The sequence below is a fragment of the Lutra lutra genome, chromosome 8 (assembly GCF_902655055.1).
Source record: "Lutra lutra chromosome 8, mLutLut1.2, whole genome shotgun sequence".
Taxonomy (NCBI): domain Eukaryota; kingdom Metazoa; phylum Chordata; class Mammalia; order Carnivora; family Mustelidae; genus Lutra; species Lutra lutra.
The window spans coordinates 140,438,358-140,457,350 of record NC_062285.1 but is presented as its reverse complement, the minus strand read 5'-3'; the positions used below and the strand labels follow the sequence as shown (position 1 = coordinate 140,457,350).

The window sequence follows — 18,993 nt, the reverse complement described above, 5'->3', positions numbered from 1 at the left end:
GAGCACGTCCTTGAACCTACTAAGGGCTGGTCTTTTCTGTGCCAGGGCAGTGATGACAGGGCGTCGCGACCGCTGACTGCGATAGCCTATGTGGTGCACGTGGCCCAGGCCCACAGGTGGCAGGCGTGCTTCTCGTCCATGCTGACCGGGCACCCAGTTACCACCGGGCCTCTATGGGGTGACTTCTGTTAGCACCACAAGAGGGATCACCCACAGAAGGCAGTGGCTTGCCCCAAGGACAGACACTGGTGGCGACCCTCTGTCTCTGTGGCAGGCGGAGGGGTTTGAGGTGTGAACCCTGCTCATCACAGCTAGAGACGCTTCTCGGGGGCGTCCCAGGACCCACAGGGAGGGTGCCTTTGCTCTTCTTTGCAGGGCGTCTGTAGTGGTGGGATTGGGTGTTGCGTGTCATCAGAGTGTGTGGGAACCGCTAAGGAGTGACACAGGAGGAACACAGATGGGGGGCGGGGGGCACGGTTCCGCCCGGGGCCAACAGGCAGGTGCACTGACCCAGACCCCTGATCGGAAGACCCCCTTCTGCCCCCACCCAGGACCCAAGCAGGTCATGGGAATGGGTGGGCCCCAGGCTGTGGGCAGCGGCCAGGCAGGGGGCTTGGGCTGGTTTGCAGCCTAGGTTCTCTGGTCACCATGTGGCTGGAGTGAGCACAGCCTGGGGTTTCTGCGAGCGACCCCGCCTTCTAGAGCCTGATGGCTGAGCCCCCAGGAGTCTGGTCAGGGGACCTGCCAGTCCTGGTGGGGCCGCTGAACTGCCTCGGGGGGCGGGGGCGAGTCCACAGGGGGTGCTCAGCTTCCCCATCTCTCAGGGTGGGGGTTGGTCCTTCCGGCACTAGAGCACAAGGACTGGGTCACAGTGGTAAAGTTCGTTCTGGAGAAGAGAGGAAGAAACCAGCAACTATCTAGCATTTCAATGATAAGAAACGGCTCTGTCGCATGTCCTGAAACTGCGTGGGATCTGCCCGGAGAGGGAGGAAGCCCTCACTGCCTGGGCTTGCTCTGTGCCAGGCGCGGGCTCTGTCTGGCAGGTGTCTGGCAGACGACATTTGCGGGGAGGAACCTGGGGACCAGAGAGGCCAAACGGCCTATCGCCGCCACTCTGCAGGCTGTGCGAGGGCACAAACAAGGGCTTTTTCTCCTCCTGCGAGAAGGATGACGACAGAGATTTAGGGATCCTAAAGAAACGTTTATTTGTCATAAAAGAAGAGGCTCCACAAAGACCACGGGAGCACAGATCTGGCTGATGACAGGCTCCGCTGCGTGCAGGGGTGGGGGGGCGAGGCTGGTTGGCACAGGGCAGCTGTTCCTTTAAGTCGGGTTCTCCGTGGGAATTGCCGCAGCCTGGGGTGGGGGTGTGGGCTGCTGGCCGAGGGTGGTGCCAGCCTCCGGAGCTCCCTTCAGAGCCCGTCTTTCTGCTCCCAGCCCAGACGCTGTGATGCTGCTTCTCGCCTCTCAAAGGGCTTTCCTTCCCCCCCCCCGAAGCTGCTGATTCATGCGCTGCGGTCGGCTGGGCTGTGGGGCCGGGGGGCTGGGGCCGGGGCTCTTGGGCTCTGCTGGGTGGAGGCACTGGGCCTGGTGGGAGGTGTCCTTGAGCCCCTGTCCCCTGGCTGGGAGTGGGGGAGTCAGGGGGTGGTGGTGAGGGAGCAGGGGGCTCTGGACATCACAGACCAGAAATGTAGGTTGGGGGTTGGGGGAGGGGAGGAGGGGAAGACGGGGCTTGGCCAAGGTCACATGCAAGGGCCAGGTTGACCCGTCCTTTCTCACTCTTCTTCGCTGCCCTCGCAGGGTGCTTCAAGGATGACCGCATCGTCTTCTGGACTTGGATGTTCTCTACCTACTTCATGGAGAAATGGGCGCCGCGGCAGGACGACATGCTTTTCTACGTGCGCCGGAAGCTGGCGTACCCAGGCAGCGAGGGCAGCGTGGACGGGAGGAAGGTGAGCGGCCCCCTCCGGCCCCAGCCAATCATCCTTGCGGGGTCTGCCCGAAGCCGCCCGGGTGGGCTTCCCTGCAGACCTTGAGCAGGTCCTAAGGGGGGAAAGCGGTTGACTGAGCACGTACTGGGAGCCAGGAGCTGTGTGAAGAGGGGGCGGGGCGTAGCTGTTCCCGCCGCCCTTCACCAGGACCCTGAGAGGCAGTGATGACATCACTGTTGTCCCTTTGAGGGGACAGGTTTAGAGGCAAGGTGGTTTGACCAGCATACTATTAAGTCAATCAGCAGGAGAGCAAAGATTTGAACCCAGAGTCTAGGGTCCTCCCTGGCCAGGGGCAGGCTGAGCGGCCTCGAAGATGAGGAGGAGGCCTGGCGGTTCTGAGCCCTTGCCATGCAGCAGACGCCGTGCTCGGCTCTTTCCTTCTCGAAGCTCTTCCGTTCTCCCTGCAACTCAGCGGGGCAGGTGGGGAGCCCAGGGCCTCGGGGCAAAGGGGCTCGGCTGAGCCATTTCGTCTACCACATTTAAGCATGTGGAGGAATGAATAAAACAGCCTTCATGTGTTCTCTTCTGTTTTTCAGAAACGCTACTAGCTTCTAGAATGTGTAAGCACCTTATGTCAAACAGGGGAATGCACTGTTTTCCTTTAATCACAAAAACGGGAGGGCGAGGGAGGCTGGTCTGGAACTCAGAGCCACCATGGCTCCAAGTCCAGAGCCCTCTGATCCCTGGGCCACGGCTTGGGAGCTGCAGCCCATGTGTCAAGTGTTGGAGCTTGTCCCTGCTTGTCCCTCTTTGTGGAGCTTGACACACAGGGCCTGGGAGTTCTGCATATGGACAGGCCTAGTGCCTTCTGCAGAGGAGACACGGTGGCTTGCGTGCTGGCCATCAGAGAGCTGGTCTGGCTGGCCTGTGGGACATGCAGGAAGGCCCAGGGTTGGCCTGGGTCCTGGGGTATTCGCGTGGTGTGCCAGCCGCCGGCTGTGGGGCCGGGCCTTGTCCCTGGGACCCAGGAGCGCGTCATAGAGCCAGTACCGAAGGGGAAACCCAGTGACTGGAAGGGACAGAAATGGTCAGCAGAGGCCACATGGGTGAGCTGAGCCTTCAGGAAAGAAAGAGCTTTCCTAGCCGAAGGGACAGTAGCCCCAGTCGTGGGCCTGAAGATTGTCAAAGCCCCTTCGTTCAGGTGGCCAGTGCTGGTACCACGTAGCCCCCTGTAGAAAGGTGGGAGCAGAGACAGGTGGGCACGGGCCAGATCATGTGGACGCTGAAGGCCATGCCTTGGAGTCTGAGTCGGTCCCCAGAGCTCTGAGAAAGTGAGGAAGGCGGGACGTGGTCAGAATTCCATTTAGCGAGCTCTTGGGCGGCAGGTGGAGGAAGGACTGAGAGGTTGGAGCAGAAGCAAGGGAGAGGGGTGGGGAGCAAGGGAGTGGTAGGCGGGCGGCACGAAGGCCAAGGGCATAGGCCTCACCAGCAGGGCTCCAGGTGACTGAATGGGGGCCTGAGGGAAGGCCCCACCTGACAGCCAGGTCTCTGCCCTGGGCTCAGGGTAGGTCCAGTGCTGTCAGAGGAGGACAGGGTTTGGTGTTGGACAGGCTGAGTCCTAGGCGCCTGTGAGCTAGCCAGATGGCGGTGTCTTCTGGCAGTGGGTCTCCTGTCTGAAACTCAGCAGAGACTCAGGGACAGAGGCAGGGCTCCAGGACCAATGGCTCCAAGATGGTACCTGGTGCCATGGGAATGTGTGGGAAGAGGAGGGAGACTTGGAGTTGGGACAGTCACAGAGGCCTAGGACAGAGCTCTGAGCTAGCCTGACACTGGAGGGACTAGCAGGAGACCAAGTGGCAGGCCAGATGGGGTTGCCGGGAGGAGGGGGCATGACCAGCAGGGAGGCGGGACCCGAGGAGCCAAGTCCGGTAGGACGAGAAGGGGGACAGGCCGACGGACCTGTGACCGGAGGCTGGGGAGGCATGGGCAGAGCAGCCTCAGTGGTGGGCAGGGGCTGCCCTCTGGAAGGGAGGAAGAGAAGGCCCCAGTAGGCGGGACTTGGCGGGGCTAGGTGTTGGTGGAGAGTTCCATGAGCTGAGCACCCCCGGAGCCTGGCCCAGAGCTCCACCGTCCCTGCTCGCTGTGCCTGCTCTGTCTGGGGGTGTAGCGGACAGACCAGCTTTTCCAGCTTTGTCTACCCCGACTTGCCACTCAGCCTGGCCTGGTGTGGGGGCTGGGCAGTTGCTCGGTGAGGTTAAGGTCCTTCCATTGCGCACACCTGGGAGACCAGCTGTGTGGGGTAGTGTGACCATAGGAGTCTCCTGGCAGAGGGTGGCGAGCCCCTAGGGAGCCTCACTGCTAGGGACACCCACCGTGGGCGTGCTGTCCTCCCTCAGCTCAGCCCAGTACGTAGGCTCCTAGTGCCAGGGCTCACCTGCAGAACTGGAACGGGGACCGTTCTGCCCGAGGGCACGCAGCGAGGGTATAGCCCGCGTCCTCGGCCCTCAGCATCTGCTGGACTTCACGTTGTAGACGTTGGGTTTTGTTTGGGTTTTGCGGGGAGTAGGGGGTTTGGTTTTCGTATTGTTGGCAAAATCTTCATCTTTTCCCAAAGGCAGCCTGCTAAGACCAGAGGCTCTAATAAGGATCAGAGACTCAGCCAGACCCTGAATTTTGGTGTGGGGAGAGGCCTCAGCTCTGGTTAGGGATGGTTTTCTCAGCCTTGAGTTCTCCAGGAGGCAGGCAGGAGAAGGGAGAGACCAGGTGAAGAGGTAGCAAGAGGAGTTCCCCTGATCCTAACTGCGCAGTTTGGGGCTGGGGTCCCCGGACTGTGTGCAGGCTTCCTGGAAGGTTTGAGGGTGTTGAGGTCCGTCAGGGCAACATGTGGCAGTCCAGCTGTTGACATGCTAGAATGTTCCATCAAACACCGCAGTGAGCGGTAGGCAGCTGCCCCTCCCCACAGCACTGGGAGCCCAAGAATGACTCAGACCTGGCCCTGTGCTCGGGGAGCCCGCGTCTCCTGGGGCAGACAGACAGCATCACCCGTGATCACAGAGCACTCAGTGCTGCGGTAGTGGGAGAACGGGGTGGGGGTGGGAACAGCCGGGAGCCCACACAGAGAAGGCTGTGGCATCGGGCCTCAGTGTTGTAGGACAGAGAAAGGGGTCCACGGTGGCCTAAGGACATTCCCACTGGAGGGACCAGCCCATGGGGTGCTGGTGGGGGCATGCCAGGCACACACGCGACTGGGCACCTACCAGAGGGGACCCTGTGGTGTCTGTAGTGTTGGAGGGCAGGGCTTGGGCGGTGATGTGGGGAGACCCTGCAGGCCCAAAGAGTGCAGGGTGGGCAGGGAAGGACAAATGGGAGACTGGACAAGCCGTTCCGGCAGCCTCTCTGCCCCCACCACTCAAAAGAACAGAGCCAGGAGAGCCCAGGGCAGGCGCCTGCGCACTGTGGCCTCTCTGCGGCAAGCCAGGGCCGCCTCCCGCCCCCTCCCCAGCCTGCCGCAGAGCTGGTACCCGGTTGCCATAGCAACCTGCGGGCTTCCTGCGCTAGGCCCAGGGCGGTGGTGGTGGGCAGATGGGTGGACGGTCGCCTCCAGGCAGATCGAACAGAAGCAGTGTGGGTGGGACAGGCGGCTGGGATCCCCACGTCGAGCTGCAGGGCTCTAGGGACCACCTCGGAGGCTCCTTCTCAATGAACTTGGGGTCGCACAGCCAGAGACCGAGAAGCCAGGCGGGCGTCCGTGTCTGCCTTAGCGGCTGTCCCGGCAGTAGTCAGGGAGAGGGGGCCGGGACTCATCTGTGCCCTGCGCCCCTCAGCGGGCCGAGGCGGAGCCCGAGGTGGAGGTGGAGGTGTACCGGCGCGACTCCAAGAAGCTACCGGGCCTTGGAGACCCTGACATTGACTGGGAGGAGAGTGTGTGCCTGAACCTCATCCTGCAGAAGGTACATGGTGCGGTGGGGGCCGGGCTCTGGGAGGAGGGCTGTCTGGTGGAGGAGGGTCTCCAGGGGCACAGCATGGTGGGGCGGGGCTCTGGGAGGAGGGCTGTGGGGGGCTGAGGGAGAGCAGACCCCTCCACGCACAGTGTCCTGCGTGCTCCCTTCCAGCTGGACTACATGGTCACCTGTGCCGTGTGCACGCGCGCTGATGGGGGGGACATCCACATCCATAAAAAGAAATCCCAGGTAAGCCCCAGGCCTCCTAACTGGGAGCTCAGCCCAGAAATGGCAGCCTTATGGCTGCTTAGCATTTGGGTGGGGGAGACAACCCCTTCCCCTCCCCCGTCTTGCTCCTCTGTCTCCTCCTCCTCCTTTCCCTGCCTGGAGAGGCAGGTCTGACCAAAAACTCCATCAGGCTTCTTGCAAAGCTGTTTCCTCTGGCTTTGGCCTGGGTCTGAGCCATGTGACCACCGGGACTTGTCCCTTGAGTGGCTGTGGACCTGGGTGCAAGGCAAGGCCTCATCAGTCCTTTAAAACCCCTCCCTTTCAGCAAGTGTTTGCGTCCCCCAGTAAACACCCCATGGACAGCAAGGGGGAGGAATCCAAGATCAGCTACCCCAACATCTTCTTCATGATCGACAGCTTCGAGGAGGTGAGCTCCTCATGCCCAGCCACGTGTCCCCAAGGGCCCTGGTTAGGGCTGCGAGAAGCCGGCCTCCCTCCCACCTCACAGCCCTGCAGCCCGGCAAAGGTGGTGGGCAGCGGGGGTGATCCTGACTCCTACCCCCTTGGCTCCCGCTGTTCCTGATGCTGGACTGGGGCTGTTGGGGTTCACCTCCCTCTGAGCCTGTTTTCTCATCTGTAAAATAAGTGTCATGATCATGTGTCCATTGGGGTCGAAGATCACACGAGCTCGTGAATGGGAGAACGCGTCATAAACACCTATAAAAAGGGCTGTCTGGGCAGGAGGCGTCATTAGGATGGCCAGGACATTCCAAACCAGTGCCTCCATGCTGCGGAATGCTAGGGTGTCAGAGGGGGCAGGGCTGTGGAAGCTTCTGGGCCAAGCTTCTGTGTTCAGGCTGGGAAAACTAGGACTCACGGCAGAAAGTGACTCATCCGGGCCACACCCGGTGCCCTGCCCCTGCCCAGCTTCTGATCTGCTGCTCTCTGCCTCCACCAAGGTCCCCATAGTGGTGCCTGTACTCCCCTATGGGCGGTCAGGACCCCAGGGAAGACTCAGGAAGAAGGGAGCCCGTGTTTCAGGGTCTCTTCTTGATGGGCTGCTGCCTTGAGGCCCCTTAGGCTTGGGGGACTAAGTGCCGTCCCCAGGCTGGCACGGCCTGTTTGTGGCAGAGCCAAGATTTGAACCAGAGTCCGTATGACCTTGAAGTTGGGTCCATGCCCCAGGCCCTGGAGCCATGATGCCAGCGGGCGGGCGGGCAGGTGGGCGACAGGAGGTGGAGCCAGGACCCAGGCCGCGGGCTCCGTGGTGGGCAGCTGTCTTCCTTGTGCCACCCGTCCCAGGTGTTCAGCGACATGACCGTGGGGGAGGGAGAGATGGTCTGCGTGGAGCTGGTGGCCAGTGACAAAACCAACCTGTTCCAAGGGGTCATCTTTCAGGGCTCCATCCGCTACGAAGCCCTCAAGAAGGTGTACGACAACCGAGTAAGTGCGAGGACGCCTCCCACCCCCGTCCCCGTTGGGCCCTCTGTCCTTGCCCAGCTCCTCAGAGCACCTACGGCCCCCGGGCCCCTTGTAGGTGGCTCAGGGCCTGTGTTCTGGTGTGTCGCTCCTCAGTCGTCTGGGCACACTGGATCAGAGGGACAGTGGCCCCACCCTGCGTGCAAACACTCCCAAAACAGAACCTGGCTGGTGGGGCAGGGGTGGAATGCAGGTGGACGGGCCTCTCCCCTGCAGCTGGTCCCTCCAGGGAAGGCGTGGGGGTGGTCTCGGGCTCCCCCGGGGTTGGCTGTGTGCCCAGCCTGGTGCTTGGCCTGCTGCGAGGCGTGGGTCGTCGGGTGGTGGGAGGAACATCTGCCCGACTCCCAAGCATTCCTGCACTACCCTGCCTGCTGGGGGCCCCTGGCCCCCAAAGGAAAGAGGGTAGCCCTCAGGGGCCGCTCTTTGGGGGATGGTCATCCTCATGACTCCGTGTCCCCAGGAAGAAGCCACCCCTATGGGCGCTGACTCGGGCCATCTCCCCATGTCTGCAGGTGAGCGTGGCTGCCCGGATGGCACAGAAGATGTCGTTCGGCTTCTACAAGTACAACAACATGGAGTTCGTGCGCATGAAGGGGCCACAGGGCAAGGGCCACGCGGAGATGGCCGTCAGCCGCGTGTCTACTGGGGACACGTCCCCCTGCGGGACTGAAGAGGATTCCAGCCCGGCCTCACCCATGCACGAGCGGGTAAGGGCTGCACAGCTCGGGGAGGGGCCTTCTGTCCCGCGGATCCGCTTCCCAACGCCTCCCTGATCTTTAAAGTCCCCCGGTGAGGTAGGTGTCATCACCCCACCCTCTGGGGAGCAGGCCGAGAGGCAGAGAGGGCAGTGGCTTGCCCAAGGTCACCCAGCAGGTCAGGGTGTGGTCTCTGCTTCCCTGAGCTGCTGCTGCAGCTGGGCCCAGCTGAAGGGACCCCCAGGCTGGTCCCGGTCCCTGCCTCACCGGGCCCTGCTGGCCGAGCGCGCACCCACAACCGGCCTGCCCCGGGGAGTGCCCTGGGATGCTGATGAGCCAGCCCCCGCTCCTGCCCCTTGAGGCTCGGGGGTCCGGAGCTGCCCAGCTCTTCCCTCTGCCCGGCCCCCTGTTCACGAGGTGTCGTGCACCTTCAAGTGCTGGGGGTCCCCGCAGCAGCCCCATGGGTAGACATGGAGATGGGCTTGCCGGATGGACTGGTGCCAACCTAGGTCCCACGGCTCTTGTGTGATAGCACCGAGCCCTTGAGCCCTACCCTTTCTAGGACACCGTCCTTCCCCAGGGGTGGGAAGCCGAAGTCAGTGGCAGCTTTGTTCCCCAAGGCCCCAGTGGGGTCAGGGCTAGGGCAGGAGAAAGTCTCAAGCCCCTTGGCTGCTCTAGCCTGCTCAGAGCCGTAGGTCTCCGAAGGGACAGGTGGGCGGGCGGGGGCTGTCCAGGGAGCAGCCTTGGCCAGCCCGTCTACAGGAAGGGACTTCGGGGTGAAACTGTGTGGGCTGGAGTCTGGGTGCTGCCGCCCCAGTGACCTGGGGCAGGTCTCGGCCTGTTTTCTCGTCCAGAAACGGGGAGCACTGGTGTTGGGAGGCTCGGGGAGCTGTAACACAGTCAGCAGCTGACGCGGGCGGGACCCTGGGGTGCTTCCCTAGCCACTGGCTCCCCTTGGCTGTTGACCTGCTGGGGGAAGTGACGGAGGGCGTGACGCCCTGCTGACTGCCCAGGACGAGCAAGCGTGTGTTTGCTAGACTTTCCGTTCTGTAAAACTGTTAGCCGTGCCCATCTCCAGGTAGTCCCACAGCACGTTTCTTCCTCTTCTTTATGTCCTTTCCTGTTTTTTTTCTTCTGCAATGATTGTGATTGGAAAGCCGAATAAAAACAACCCGGGCTAGTTTCCGCAAAGACGTGGGTGAGGGTTCCGGGCGGGCGACCTCCCTCATCTTGCCAGTGGAGGTTGTTGATACATTTCTGAGCTGATTTAGGAGAAATGGAGTCTGATTCTACTCCCTGGTCCTAAGTTGCCCACCAAGGCCCTGCAGAATGTAGAAATCCTGTGGCCTGAGCTCTGGGCTGGGTCGGCCTGGGTGCCACTTCCGGCCACACGTTTGCTGAACAACCACAGATACGGTACCACACCTGCTGAGCCTGGCTCTTCCCACATACCAAATGGAAGTGATACTCACTCCCTCCCAGGGTGGCAGTTGGGGGTGAAAGCCGTGGTGCCTGGCTCAGGGGAACAGGGAGGCCCAGGGTCAAGGGAGGGGACCTGCCAGGGTCACGCAGCTGCGAGTGGCAGGGCCTGACCTCCTGGAGGCTGCTTAGGCTCCCACCACCTTTGTGCTTACTGTCGTGTGTCCCCCTTTTCCAGAGGGGTCCTTTGTAACCAGCTCATGACAAATGCAGACTCTGTGTGTATTGTGGTTTCTGGTGTTTTGTTTTTTTTCTATCTTTGGAAAACCTTCCCTGGCTTATGGGAGGACCGTCTGGAGCCCAGCGGCCGCCGGGACTTTGGTGGATGTCGGAAGCCGTGACGAGGAGGCTGATGGGGCTTCCTGAAGTCTCAGTCCCAGCTCACCTTGTTCCTCAGATTCTTGTTTGCATGGGGAGGAGGGAGGAGATGGGCCAAGTTCCCTCTGCCTGGAACGCCCTTCCCCCCCTTCTTCACCTGGCGAACTCCTACTCGTCCTTCAAGACCCATCTCGAGCAGCGTCTCCTCCGGGAAGCCTTTCCTGATTTCCCAGGCTGTGGACCCCTTTTGCTCGGTGCTCCCCTGTATCCTGTGCTTCCCTTTCTCTGTCTCAGCAAGCAGCCTTCAGTTTGTGGTTGTCACTTTCCGAGTCTGTCACCCCTCACCAGACTGTGAGCTCCTTGAGGGCAGGGAGCAGTGTTTTGTGCCCCTCTGTCTCCTGTGCTGCCCCCGCCTGACCCTGCGCGGCTCTACAAAACGTTTGCTCAACAGTGTGGTTACAAGACGAGGGGATGGAAGCCTGGGCCGCTTTGCCATTGCCCTCCATGAGAGGGTGCTGGGGCTGAGAGGGATGGGGTGGGGGGCATCTTAGCCAAGGGGAAGGAATTGGGGTAAAGAGTATGGCCTTAGGAGGCAGAAGACCGAGGCTGAATCCTGGTTTTGCCCCTGTCCTGCTGGGTGACCTCGGGCAGGTCAAGGTCGCTGTCCCACCTTCGTTTCCTCATTCCTCCGAGGAGCTTCCTACCGATTCCCGTCTGGCGGATCAGCTGGGAGGCTTCCGAGGCTTCCGTGGGAGGGCTTGCGCGGGATCAGCAGCTGGTCTGGCTTCGGGCTGGCCGGTGTTCGGGCACCCGGCTCGTGCTCAGCCTAGGGAGGCCGGCCCGCTGGCAGGTGGTGTCAGGGGCCCCAGCGGTGGTCGGGCTGCACCAGTGACTATGGCTCTTTGTCTCCAGGTGACCTCCTTCAGCACGCCCCCTACCCCAGAGCGGAACAACCGGCCCGCTTTCTTCTCCCCGTCCCTCAAGAGGAAGGTGCCCCGGAACCGGATCGCGGAGATGAAGAAGTCTCACTCGGCCAACGACAGCGAGGAGTTCTTCCGCGAGGACAATGGCGGGGGTGAGCGCCTTGCTTATGACCAAGGGCCTGCTGCGGCCCTCCCGGGCCCTCTGGGTTCACCCGTGCGTTCATGTCTTGGGGGCTGGTGGGTGCCAGAGGCCTCTCAGGGCTGGGGATGGAGCTGCAGACGGACAGACAGAAATCCCTGCCTCAAGGAGCTGCCAATCTGGGGTCAGAATAGGGGGCAGGACAGGAGACTTGAGACTTTCCCGGATGTTGATTGACTGTTCCACACAGAAGGTTCTAGAAGCCGGTGCCTAGTGAGATGAGCTCTCGGGCTCATTCCTGCCTTTGTGCCATCAGCCTCCTGCTTTGGGTCCTCCTCAGTGCCCTCCCTCCCTCCAGAATGTGCCTCGGGCATCCTCCAGGCTCTCCTCCGGGCTCACCCCACCCTCTGGTGGCCTCCAGAGCGTCTCCGCCTGAAGCCCGTGGGGGTCCCTGCAACCCATGAGCCAGTGAGAGTGGGGCTAACCCTCGTCTAAGCAGCAGGAAGCCACTAGAGGGTTTAAGCAGGGGAGTGACAGGATCAGATTCGCTACTGAAATAGCGAATACTGAAATACTGCTCAGGCGTCCCTGTGGAGAAGGACTGTAGGAGGGCAGGCTGCCGCCAGAGACAAGGTGTGGCGCCCCGTGTGTGTGCTGGGCGCTGAGGGGGTGGCCGACAGCACAGGGCGGCCCCTGGCCAGAGCTGGGGCTGTGACCTTGAACGGAAGAGACACTGGTCCTTATTCGGAGCACTGGGGCCCAGAGACAGACAGCCCTGGCCTTGACCTGCTCTAGGGTGCACTTGGGCATGTGCTGTCCCCATCTCGGCTCCTTTCCCAATGAGGAGGGAAGGGCTGATAACCACCCGGCCTGCCTCCCTGGGTGACCCAGAAGATGGCTTCTCCCAGCCTTGCCCTGGGCACTGCAGACTGGTGGTGCCGTGTTGTAGTGACGGACGGGGTCACAGGGAAGCAGAGAAATGACGCCATGAGGCGACAAGCCAGAACCCACAGGAGAGCCTCTCCAGGGCAGGGGAGGGGAGGGGAGGGCTGGATAGGGATGGGGGAGTCGGGGGTCCCAGACTAGGACTGCAGCTCTGGGGCAGGTGTGGGCCGTGGAGGGGCTGGTGGCACAGGGCCCAGGCTGCGGCAGACCTGGTTCCTGGGGTGGGAGGTGCTCTCCTGGTCCTGCGAGGGGGGCCTGTGGTCTGGGCCCTGACACGGCCCTCTCCCCACTAGCTGATCTGCATAATGCCACCAACCTCCGGTCTCGGTCCCTGTCCGGCACGGGGCGGTCCCTGGTTGGGTCCTGGCTGAAGCTGAACAGAGCGGATGGCAATTTCCTTCTCTATGCACATTTGACCTACGTCACTTTGCCACTACATCGGATTTTAACAGGTAGCGTGGGCTGCAGCAGAAAACCATCGCTCTCTGGGGCGGGGGGCGGGGGGGTGTCGGTAACCCTGACCCCCCGTTTCATGTCTGGGACCCGCCAGTGAGTGTCTGCGTCGGGTCCCTCCCGTCCCCCCTTGAGTGGCTGCAGAGACCCAGGGCGGGGGTGGTGTGGCTAGCTTGGGGGGAGGTGAGGCAGAGCTCTGGGGGCCTCACTGACCGGGACCCACACTTCCTTGTCTTGTCCGCCCGCCCCCCGCCGTCATAGACATCCTGGAAGTTCGGCAGAAGCCCATCCTGATGACCTAGCCGTGTGCAGAGCCTGCGCAGAGCCCCCCAGCCCTGCCCGGCCCTGGGGGTGCCGCCAAGTGCCTACCTGTCCACCGCCACCGGGGTCTTCTGTGACAGCCCAGCGCCGGAGCGGGAGCCAGGCGGGGCCGCTCGCCTCCTGGGGCCAGGGCCGACTCCACGAACACCAGCCCAAACTGAAGTGCCTCTTTCTCCCCCCGCCGGCTCTGCTCCTGCACCCCCGTGCCCGCCTGCCCACCCCCCTCCACCCCCAGCCCATCTCTGCAGCGCCCTCTGCACCCCAAGAGGCCCAGAGATGCCAAGAGGCTGTGCGAGAGCAGAGGAGCGGCCGGCGGCTGGAGCGTGTCCGGACCGACCGACCCGACGTCTGCGCGCAGACTGCAGGTGGACAGGCCGCCCAGCTGGGGGCCCCCGAGTGTCCGCGCCTCCCCGAGAACTGGCTCACGGTTCCGTCCTGCTGTACCCATGAACTTCCGCGTCCGAGTTAGGCCTGACTTGTCCGCCCTCCCTTGTTTACTGCTTGGTTACACATGGGTTGCCTCGGGGAGATGGGGCGTCTGAGGGTTTTGCCCTGGGCTGGGAATACCTCACCCCACGCCCGGTTCCAGAAAGGCCCCGATCCTGCCAGAATGGCCTTTGCTTCCAGCCAAAGAGCACCACCAACACACACACCTCCGCCTTGGAGACATCCCGCTCTGCACCTCGGCTGGCGTGACCCACAGAATTTGGACTCTGAGAGCAGGTGGGACAGCCTGGTAGTCAGACAGGAGAGGAGTGTTGGGGGTGGTTGTTGGCCTCCTCCCAGGAAGGTTCTAGGTAGAACATCCATCCTCAGGGGGCTGGGGAGGGGATAGGGTGTTTTCCGAGAGCTTTCTTTGACGGAGTGCGCTGGTCCCATTTCTCAGACCAGCTCACTGAGGTAAAGAAGAGTTGACCTCCAGGCGGCTGGTCCAGTGGGTTTGTGTGAGCGGCCTTGTTGGGGCTGGAGGGATTCCCACCTATGATGGATGACACGTTGTGCTCTCAAAACCACGAGCCCTCTCGAGCGGAAGCGTCCCCCTGCCCCATTGGGAATAAATTGTCAGCTGGGTCTCTGTTGCGATGTTGTTTTGTTTGGAGTCCCCAGGAATATTGGAGGGTTTGCTGTTGTGCACGGAGACCCTCTCTGCAAGGAGAGGAGGGATTGGAGGGGCTCCTTCTCCCATCCGTTCTATTCTGCGCGCTCCAAGGGTTTGCGCTAGGCTCTGGGAACGGGCTACCTTGGGGCTTTCTCTAGATTTTATATGCTGTTATTAAAGCAAGCTGTTGCATTTCATTCTGCCTCAGTTGGCCCACCTGTAAAATGGGGCTGATACCACCTACCTCATGAAGCGTCCAGGGTTCTGGTGCAGGACTGGGTCAGGCAGCCTTCTTGCAGAGCTTGGGTCCGGGCAGACTCTCGATGCTTCCCCCGCCCATCCTCTGTGTGGTGGGGCTGGGCTGGAACATTCTCGTCTTCTGTGGCAGTGTCCAGCCCCCGCTTAGCCAAATCCCAGTTGTCTGCACAATTTCACGTTCCAGAGCAGTGTTTCAGGACAGCAGAGTCGGGCCTCGCCGCCACGTGCTGGGGCAGAGCCTCCGATCCCTGAGCACGGCCCCCAGTTCCAGAAGTGTTCTCCAGGGGAGCCAAATGCTGTCACCACGTTTGTGTCCAGGGAGGCTAAGATACAGCTTCAGGAATTCTCTCTCCCTGGTCGTCCAGGGTCTGAAGACTCTGGAACTCAGGTGTTGGGGGAAATACGGCCCCGGTGTATCTTCCACGGAAGGATGAGGTAGTGGAACAGATGCGGGAGGACGGCGGCCCTCCCTCTGCTCTCAGGGTCCCCCCACTGGAACCCAACCCTGAGGGTCAGCCACCCGCTGCTGGCGGGGCCGCGGGCACGTCCGACGCCCCCTCTGTAAAGTGACAGACGCACATCACAGGTCACCCGAGGGCCATTTGCAGTCATGTGCGCAAGGCTTTGCTGGTCGTAGAGATGGGCGCCACAGTGGCGCTCCAGAGATGACCCCTCGTTTGTGACGTGCCAGCGGCGTACACGGCGGCGTGGCTGTTTCCCTCTCCCACACCGGGGCAGCGCTCACACACACGGGCTCGGTCGTCATCCCCAGCCTCAGGCCCGGCCATCGGCCCACCCAGGCGTCCGCGACACCGCTGCGCTGCGACAGACGGGCGCGTGCGGGCGGCCGCGTCTGCCCTCCGCCCTTTCCCTCTTCCGGAGGTTACGTCTGAAACTGAATTTTAATCACGCTTTTTTGAGAGGCACTTGGTCACTAGGCAGTAAGCTGTCACCCTGAGGTTCTTTTCAAAGTGACAAAGGACATCAGTGACAGAGTAATACATAACAAGTAATGGGGCCAAGCCCAGGCCCCCAGTGTCCTGGCGTGTCCGGCTGTCACTTCTCGTAAGGCCATCTATCATGTTTCTGGAAACACGCCTGTCTCTTGTGTAACGCGGGGATGACCAAAGCACGCGCACATTTCTTCAGTGGGAACCGGAATCAAAGTGTGGTTTTTCTGTGAAGGCACCGCAGTGTCACTTTTTAGGACACGAATAAGAGAGCAAGCTCTCCTTTTATAAGAAATGTCACGGTCCTGGCATCTGATGGGCGGCCTGTGGCCTCTCGTCACCTTCCAGCGCCCGCAGGCCGAGGGGGCATTCGGTCTCACCGATGTCTTCCGGGAGCTTCCAGTTGCTTGTAGAAGTAGCCAAGGCTCAGCGTCTCAGAAAAATCTTATTTAAAATGTAAGCGACAGGGAAGTCGTCCACAGAGAACAAAATCTTCCAGAGCCCAGTCACCTTGCGGATGGCTAGATTTTCCGACGAGTCCCGGTCCCGGGAACGTGGACTCTTCAAGGACGGTGCACACGTGAGCCGGTCAGGTTTCTGTCCTCCACGGAGCCCTGGCAGCTCGCGACGCGACGCCAGCCCGGTGGGACTGCTCTTCCAAGAGTCCAGCTAGAAGGAAGCCGGGAGCTGCTGCTGTTGGAATCACAGACCATCTGGACAGCAGACTCGAAAAGTGAAGTAAAAACTTGTGTTTTCCCCATCAGAAGCCATTCCCAAGGCCGGCCCCGTGCGGTTGGCAAATTCTAGTGACTTGACGTGAAGAACACATCTGATGCTGTCCCAACAGGGAGGCTCGAAGTCGTCGGCCGAGAACCTTCAAAGATGTCACGTGTGAGAGAGCTGTGGGCGCTGCCGTGAGCCCCGAGAGGCCTCTGGCAAGTGACTGCGCCAGAACCGAGTTTCCGTCTGGCCTCGAACATCGAGCGCCTGTTGGCGTGATGGGGATTCTCCCTGTTCCGGCTTCTTCTCACCTTTGGATCAGAAGGCAGGTTTCTCTTAAAACACATCAGGCTCCAGGAGGGCAGCAAGCCCGTGCTGGCTGCCACCAGGCCCCCTGAGCAGGAGCGGAAGCGGGAGGCCCTCCAGGGTCCCATGGCCAGGGTGCCACGTGGCCTCTGGGGGGGTTGAGCCCTCGAGGCGGCTTGTGGGGTGGTGCACACAAGGCTGCTCTCCTCTGTTCCTTTCCACTGGCTGACGTGGCGTGGACATGGTTCTCGGTGGGAGGAGAAAACCTCCGACCCTTTCTCTGAGCCTGTCTCAGAATAGTCTGGAGAACTAGGACACCCGCCCGCAGAAGCCAAGTCACCCGGACACCAGGCGGCCCGGCCGGCCGTGGGTTCAGATCCCCACAGCGGGGAGAGTTTGTGTTTACAGTTTTTCTACCATCCCCAAGACAAGCAGGCACCTTGATTTTTCGCGGCCCAGAGCTCAGGAGACCCGAGGTCATGGCCCAGCGGCTGGGGGCGTTCCGTCTTTCTCGAAGGCCGGGCGGGTTAGGTGTTCACAGCGCGCACTCACGGTCCCCAAGCAAACTCTCTCCCTGTGAGAAGAATCAAAACCTGCAATTTTTCACGACTTTGAGGCTTAACTAAAATGATTTCTACAAAGTGTATTTTGGCAAAAGCACCAGAATGGTGTAATCAAACATGTTAGGATCTCGTGGTCAGTGGTATTTCCATAAACGAGCAGCCCCCGTTCCCCATCTTCCGCGTACAGAAACCATCTCTGGGCAGCATTTGGCTGGCTGTGAGCTGTTAATGTTTTTGCATTTCTGTTCAAAGTTGATTTGCATGTTGGATATTAAATTTGTTTTTCCTCAGTGTTTTCCTCCGGTGAATCTGTACTTGGTCGTTTTTTCTTTCTTTAATGGGTATTTCGGATCAAATACAGACGTCACGGCAACGCATAAACTTCGTGACTGAACCTTAATTTGCCCCCAAAGATTTCTTCTTCGAGCGTTTTTGGAGCTTTCACATGAGTTCGTTTCTAGAAATGCCTGGAGATGGACAGAAACCAGCCCGGGCCGTGGCTCTGGCCATGCTGGGTCGGCCACGGGGTCAGGGCACCCGCGGACAGGGTTTGGTTCCAGGCAGTATTTGCAAAATCCAAACACAAGATACGCGTTTCAAGTTTAGCTCCCAGTCCCCACAAAGCAGTAGCTTTTTCTGGAGTACCTCTTAAAAAGGCCTCGGGCCATGGTAGAATGCCTGGGATCGGAGTCAGGAGTCCCTCCCGACAGGCTGCCCGGGCCGCGGGGAGAGTTTCCGGGCGGGCGCTGTTGCACGTTTCTGGAGCTGACTCCGCTACCAGAGGCTGGTGGAGGCTCGGCGGCAGCGGGCTCGCTCGCCCCGGGAGCAGACAGCTAAGTTGTGTCTCAGGTGATGGGCGGGCGTCAGGCCTCCGCCACGGCGAGAGGTTACATGAGAGGAAGTGAGAGCACAGAAAGGGGGTCTGAGAGGAACATGTACGCAAGTCTAGAAATACAGTGCGAACCGTCACATCGAGGAGGTCTCTTGCAAACACCCGTTGCGTTAGAAACATCCGAACCGGGAGAGTTTTCTGAGGCAGCGTCACGGAGGGCAGACTGCGCACGCGGTCATCAGGCAGGCAGGCTGGTACTGAAACTTTTAAAAGACATGGTCTTTGCTGCCATCCAGGTCAAACCCCCTTCTCACTAAAGAGGTAGGAGGAGGCCCCGTTAAAACAGTCGCCTGAAAACTATTTAACAGCTCTTCCTGGAGAAAGCTGCGCCAGAACCTCGTCCTAGGGGCTGCCGCCTCCTCGAGGCTAACGCTGCTGCCTCAGTCTTTCTAGTCCGACCTCGAGGAACGTCTAGGAACTACCGTCATGGCCTAGCTTTAGAAATACTGTTGGCTGGAAGAGAAAACGTTTGGGAATTTTCTATCAGGAGGAGGGGAAAATGTAAAATAAATTAATCCATGCACTATCCTAGTTCATTGTATATACACATGCTGAACGGATAAGCCTGCTGTGCTTCGTGATTGTTAAAATGACCGGAACAACTGGGAAACTTATGTGCGAAGGGAGAATGTTTGTTTTGGGGGATGACAAAACAAAAGACTTCCTTTCTTATGCTCACAGCTGACTTGGCCTCTACCTAAGCCAACAGGTTTGACAAGATTATTTCTTTTCCTATGTGTGGATTAAGGGTCTTTCATCTTGGAATCTGACTTTAATAAAACAATTAGATTGCTCAGTTTGAAAGAACCATGGCTTTTAGTGAACTTTAATATTTCGAATAAACAATTTTGTTCTGAAGATTTTAGACCATTCTGGAAACCAGTCAAGTTTAGTCCTTTAATGGGCACGTACGCACACCTTCGAGTGGCACGAGTGGCACGCTGGGCATAGTCCATGTGGGTCCGCGGCGCCCCCGGGCATGTGGGACTCAGGCCTGGGTTTTCCCAGCCTTACCTCCTCCCTTCCTGGGTGCAGAGGTGGAGGAGAGACATGTGCGGAGGCTGGCACAGTTGTCCCCCTACTGGAATGTGCCAGAAGGGCATCACAGCAGAGCAGGGACGTAGCCTGTGAGGGGTGGGGCCGTTCTCAGACTTGAGCCTGTGTCAGAACCGTCTGTTGAAACTCATTCACCCAGGAATGAACATATTCTGGAATTAATGGTGATGTTTGCCCAGTTCTGTGACTATACTAACAAGGACTGAACCCTACACTTTAAAAGTGTGAATTTCCCAATAAAAAAAACACAACAAAAACCACGCTGTTCTCCGCCCCCCCCCCCCCAAGTCTGCATTT

General features: G+C 60.2%; 1 protein-coding gene across 4 annotated transcripts in view; it reads left to right on the top strand.

Annotated features, from left to right (window-relative positions):
- The window catches only part of KIAA0930 (KIAA0930 ortholog), a 35,247-nt gene extending 18,463 nt beyond the window's left edge, over nucleotides 1-16,784 (top strand). The window contains exons 2-11 of one of the 4 annotated variants that reach the window (XR_007129343.1): nucleotides 1,801-1,952; nucleotides 5,756-5,881; nucleotides 6,044-6,121; nucleotides 6,426-6,527; nucleotides 7,403-7,543; nucleotides 8,092-8,286; nucleotides 10,984-11,146; nucleotides 12,372-12,530; nucleotides 12,793-13,575; nucleotides 13,739-16,784. Coding sequence is in view for 3 of the 4 variants with exons in the window: in XM_047740725.1 (XP_047596681.1) it covers nucleotides 1,508-1,517; nucleotides 1,801-1,952; nucleotides 5,756-5,881; nucleotides 6,044-6,121; nucleotides 6,426-6,527; nucleotides 7,403-7,543; nucleotides 8,092-8,286; nucleotides 10,984-11,146; nucleotides 12,372-12,530; nucleotides 12,793-12,833 (1,167 nt within the window). In the remaining variant the exon portion in view is untranslated. Of the gene's footprint in view, nucleotides 1-1,405; nucleotides 1,518-1,554; nucleotides 1,691-1,800; nucleotides 1,953-5,755; nucleotides 5,882-6,043; nucleotides 6,122-6,425; nucleotides 6,528-7,402; nucleotides 7,544-8,091; nucleotides 8,287-10,983; nucleotides 11,147-12,371; nucleotides 12,531-12,792 lie in introns of those variants that run through there. The other 3 variants (XM_047740725.1, XM_047740726.1, XM_047740724.1) reach the window with 3 other exon arrangements.
- The last annotated feature ends 2,209 nt before the right edge of the window (nucleotides 16,785-18,993 follow it).